The sequence below is a fragment of the Austrofundulus limnaeus genome, unplaced genomic scaffold (assembly GCF_001266775.1).
Source record: "Austrofundulus limnaeus strain Quisiro unplaced genomic scaffold, Austrofundulus_limnaeus-1.0 Scaffold471, whole genome shotgun sequence".
Taxonomy (NCBI): Eukaryota; Metazoa; Chordata; class Actinopteri; order Cyprinodontiformes; family Rivulidae; genus Austrofundulus; species Austrofundulus limnaeus.
Genome location: NW_013952873.1, coordinates 192,588 through 197,667, shown reverse-complemented (window position 1 = coordinate 197,667; position 5,080 = coordinate 192,588). Strand labels below are relative to the sequence as shown.

Sequence of the window (5,080 nt, the reverse complement as noted above, 5' to 3'; positions counted from 1 at the left end):
ATTTAATAGACACATTAATGCAGTATCTCAGCACAAAGTGCTAATAATGTCACAACTTAAACTACAAAGAGAAAATTTCAACAGAACAGGACTGACAGGCATAAATCATTGTGTATTTTACAGCGTAATCTCGTGTTGCCTTGCAGGAAAACCTACTGTCACAGACGACTTAATTTCTTGGAATCTAAATTCCACCTCCATGAAATGCTGAATGAAATGGCAGAGCTGAGAGAGCTGAAATGTGTAGCACACAGGGACTTCTACAATGTTAGAAAGGTTAGTTGATTTTTTTTATTCAGTCCTTCAGCAGGCTATGTGACTTTGGGTCTTAGTGAACTTTAGCCTAAAATACCAACAGGTGTAGTACAGTAGCCCAATAACATCAATTTCTTTTTTGTCAAACACAGGTAGACACACACATACACGCTGCCGCTTGCATGAACCAGAAACATCTGTTGAGATTTATACAAACAACTTACCAAGAAGAGGCGGACCGTGTGGTTTTGGAGAAAGGGGGCCAGAAGATCACACTCAAGGAAGTCTTCAAGAACCTCAAAATGGACCCGTATGACTTGACTGTAGATTCACTGGATGTGCACGCTGTAAGAGAACATTTGGAGTTAAAACAGCAGCATCGCTGTACAGTCTAAACACTTTGTTTTTGATGCAAAATGTCAAAAAAAATGTGTTTTATTTAATTCAAAATTTGTTTGTTACAAATGTAGATATATGAAATATCCACTGTTAATCCTGCATTCTTTGTATTAGTACAGAAAAAGAACTGATGTGATTATTATCAGTATGTAAAATTTTCTCTCTCTCGTCACTCACAGGGGAGACAAACCTTTCACCGGTTTGACAAGTTCAACTCCAAATATAATCCTGTGGGAGCCAGTGAACTACGAGAGATTTACTTGAAAACGGACAACTATATTAATGGAGAATACTTTGCACGTCTTATCAAGGTTCAGTATCAATACAAAATAATGATGATGATGATAATAATAATATAGTAATTTTCAAATCTGTACATAAAGGTTAAACAACTGTGTGGTGGTGAGTTGGATTATTTTGGTAAATTCTAATTTGCATTTAAGTTTCAGTGATAATTAGGTTTTTAAAAATTGAACTGAACAAGTATGTGTATATATATATATATATATATATATATATATATAACCAAAATACATGACTTCTGACTCTAAAGATAATCATGTATGCAAGAACAGGTCTTCTTGAACAACATTACTACAGATTAAGTTTGTATTTTTTGAGAAACAAAGAGTTTGGATTAAGAAATAGCATGCATTTGTTTCCTGTCTATCAGCCAACTTCTGTTTTATCAAGAAATTTGTTGCATTGTTGCACAATCCAGGAAGTTGCTAACGAACTGGAGGAGAGCATATATCAGCACGCCGAGCCACGTTTGTCGATCTACGGCAGATCTGCCAGCGAGTGGAAGAGCCTGGCATCATGGTTCATCCAACACAAAGTCCACTCATCCAACATGAGATGGATGATTCAAGTTCCAAGAATTTAGTAAGTTTTTTGGAAAAAAAAAAAAAATGCCCACAATTAGACTATAAGACAAACTTGGGCCTGTTTGCACAGAAACAGAGTAAAAACTAATTGTGTGTCCTCAATGTGAGGAAAGGTTGACTTGATTTCTTTTGTCTTTCAGTGACATCTTCAGGTCAAAAAAACTGGTTCCAAACTACGCCAAGATGCTGGAGAACATTTTCCTCCCACTTTTTGAAGCTACAGTCAACCCTCAAAAGCACAAAACAATCCATGTTTTCCTGAAATACGTACGTAAATTCATTCACTTGCAAAACCGTTTTTTTTTTTTTTTCATCCAAAAATGTTTGAGGTTTAACGTTCAGCGGCCGACGACACAAACACTGTCGAGCTGATAGAAGCCTTGGGGTATTTCTGTGGTCCTGCAGGTGACCGGGTTCGACAGTGTGGACGATGAGTCCAAGCACAGCGACCACATGTTCTCTTACAAAAGCCCAAAGCCTGAGGAATGGACCACAGAAGACAACCCTCCCTACACCTATTACCTCTTCTACATGTATGCCAACATCATGGTGCTGAACAATCTGCGCAAGTAAGTTCTTAAACGATAAATAAAACAATCAAGAAATGTCTAGAAGATAAAACTTTATAGTGCTCCAAACAACAGGGACGCCAGAGCAACTTCTTTGCCAAGAATCTGAAAACTTAAAAAGACATCATCCTCCTTTCACCAACAAGATGTTAAAGCACTGAGCTGCGTTCACAAAAGTGAAATCTTTTTTTTTCTGCAGGGACCGAGGACTGAACACCTTCCAGTTTCGTCCCCACTGTGGTGAGGCGGGTTCCATCACCCACCTGGTCTCTGCCTTCCTGACAGCTGATAATATCTCCCATGGACTCAACCTGAAGAAGGTGCAGCCCTATAAATTCACACTTTGGTTTGATGTTCAAGGTCTTTAATACTGAAATCAGAAGTGAAACGACCATCATATCTACTGCTTTACCACCAAATTCTACCTCAAAGACAAACTTTGAACGTTTTGAGGGGCTTTGTTTCATTACTCCTGTGTTCCAGCTGTAATTAACAACACTGCTAATACTATAACATTTTTTTCTAAACTGTGTTGGTTGACATATTAACATCTGTTTCCTGCAACAAATAATTCAATCTATGTTATTTGTATATGCACAGCTGCGGCTTAAAACACTAAGTGGTTTTCATATTAGACAGTTGCTGGTTCAATCTTTACTTTAGAAGAACACTGAACATGACTCTTCTAGCTGCTTTGGATCATTTAATTTATGATCCAGTTCTTCAGTAATTCCCCAAAACAAAAGCAAAACAATCAAGTAGAGATGGGATAAATGGCTTTTTCAAGGGATCCGCATCTTGGAGAGCCGTTTGTTTCATAGAGCCGTTCAAAAGAGCTGTTTGATTTTGAACAAGTTATGTCCTCATGTAGGAAAATACGTTATCATGGCTGTGTGATGACGTCATCACGTTACGTGGGTGGACACATGTTTTGTTAAGCAGAAACCCCCTTTCCTTTCCCCCTGACTTGCTCTTCTCCACTGCTCTACGTTTCCTCAGAAAAAGCAAAGCAGGAGCGATTGTCTCTGTGTTTTAAGCATGAAAAAAAAAGATTATATAAGGAAAAAAAAAAAAAACTACAAACGGCTCTTTATGTCCCATGGCTCAACTCCTATTGTTCACTGTAAAAGAGTCGTTCAAAATATTTGTTCATGACCGTCGCATCACTACAATAAAGCTAACATTACTTTGGTGTGTCTGCATTACTTCCCCACTCTTCAGAGTCCAGTGTTGCAGTACCTGTACTACCTGGGCCAGGTCCCCATTGCCATGTCCCCACTGAGCAACAACAGCCTGTTCCTGCAGTACTCAAAGAACCCACTGCAAGAGTTTCTTCACAAGGGCCTGTGTGTGTCGCTGTCCACTGATGATCCCATGCAGTTCCACTACACTAAGGTCAGGACCCGGGAGAAACCAAACAAAGAGCACAATCAGCTCAGTTAAACATGTATCAACATGCCTCTTCGTGTTCTTTAAACATCTGTTCAGGAAGCTTTGATGGAGGAGTATGCCATAGCAGCACAGCTGTGGAAGCTGAGCACATGTGATTTGTGTGAGATTGCCAGGAACAGCGTTCTGCAGAGCGGCCTGTCCCATGAGGTAAAACTAAACCTGACTTGGTGAAGAGAGTGACACGCTAGTCAGACCACACCGTTATTCATTTTTTGTTGTAAAAAAAAAAGAAGAAATTGGTTTTACGTTAAACTACATGATGCTTCCACAGAAATTTTGAGTTTCATTCAGAACGTAACCTCCAAAGAAGTGAACTTATTTACATTACATTTCCAGAAACATTCATTCAATACAAGTATAATAGACTGCCATCTTCTGTCGACAGTCAGAACTGCACGGAACACTGCTTGGTGTAAAACAAGTATAAGATTTTTGTACTACTTTCCAACATAGAGCAGCATTATGTAGCTTTAAGCGTGGTATCTTACAGTATCTAACTAATCTCCAAAACATTTTTAAAGTAGGTGAAGTTACTGTATTGTTTATACCTAAAATCTCTTGTTTAGGTAATCAACCTCGTCACAGGAAAATTTACTTAGAAATCTGCTTAGTTCGTAAAAAAATGTTTTATGGAAGATATTCAAATCGTTTTAAACCATATTATCCACAGGAAAAGAAACTCTTCATTGGTTCCAACTACCTACAAGATGGACCAAAGGGTAATGACATCCGTAAGACAAACGTGGCTCAGATCCGCATGGCCTACCGCCACGAGACCCTGCAGAACGAACTCAGTTTCCTGGTGGATGCGTTGAAGACGGAAGATGATCCGAATCCAGCTGTGTGATTCTCCTCATGTTTACAAGCTACACCTGGATGTGTCTTCAGAGAGCAGAGGACAAAACACGTCTTTATATGACAGATTTGTAAATGAACTCACTTAGATTTTTATGGGCAAAAGTGACACAGGTTACGTAGATAAATAATAATGCTGGTAGTTTGGGCCTACTTCATGTAATGTAATGTGAATGAACATTTCTGGATTGGATCATACTGTAAGAAGGTATTTGTCACAACCTTTATTGGTATAGATATTCAGATATAGATTATTTTGACTTAAAATATTTTAAACTTGTCTGTATTTGATATTACTAATTTTTTCAATGTTTGGGAGAAACTGTATTTTCTGAGTAGCCATAATGCTGCTGATTTTACCTAGATTCAAGATTCTGAATAAAAAAGATAACTCAAACGTTTTGGACTGTCTTTCTGTGAAAATATTATGAATAGTTAATATCTTACATGCAGTATAGTTATTTGAATGACAGAGTTTAATTCTGACAAGACCCATACATTACAATTTAGTCAGAATGCAGCCGTGAACAAAGTGGACTGATGTCATCTTAAAACAACTCTGGGAAAATGGAATCATTTGTTTTTAACACAACCATGAATTTTTCATTACACAGTTACGTATGTACATAGAATGTGATGGTAATTTACAGGTGCAAACTGTAG

General features: G+C 38.0%; 1 protein-coding gene across 1 annotated transcript in view; it reads left to right on the top strand.

The window, feature by feature from the left end:
- The window catches only part of ampd3b (adenosine monophosphate deaminase 3b), a 28,644-nt gene extending 23,830 nt beyond the window's left edge, over positions 1–4,814 (top strand). The window contains exons 7-16 of the mRNA XM_014025376.1: positions 147–276; positions 408–602; positions 834–965; positions 1,376–1,539; positions 1,682–1,808; positions 1,947–2,110; positions 2,310–2,430; positions 3,332–3,505; positions 3,599–3,709; positions 4,233–4,814. Coding sequence (XP_013880830.1) covers positions 147–276; positions 408–602; positions 834–965; positions 1,376–1,539; positions 1,682–1,808; positions 1,947–2,110; positions 2,310–2,430; positions 3,332–3,505; positions 3,599–3,709; positions 4,233–4,409 — 1,495 coding nt within the window. The 3' untranslated portion in view covers positions 4,410–4,814. The remainder of the gene's footprint in view (positions 1–146; positions 277–407; positions 603–833; positions 966–1,375; positions 1,540–1,681; positions 1,809–1,946; positions 2,111–2,309; positions 2,431–3,331; positions 3,506–3,598; positions 3,710–4,232) is intronic.
- Positions 4,815–5,080: the final 266 nt, after the last annotated feature.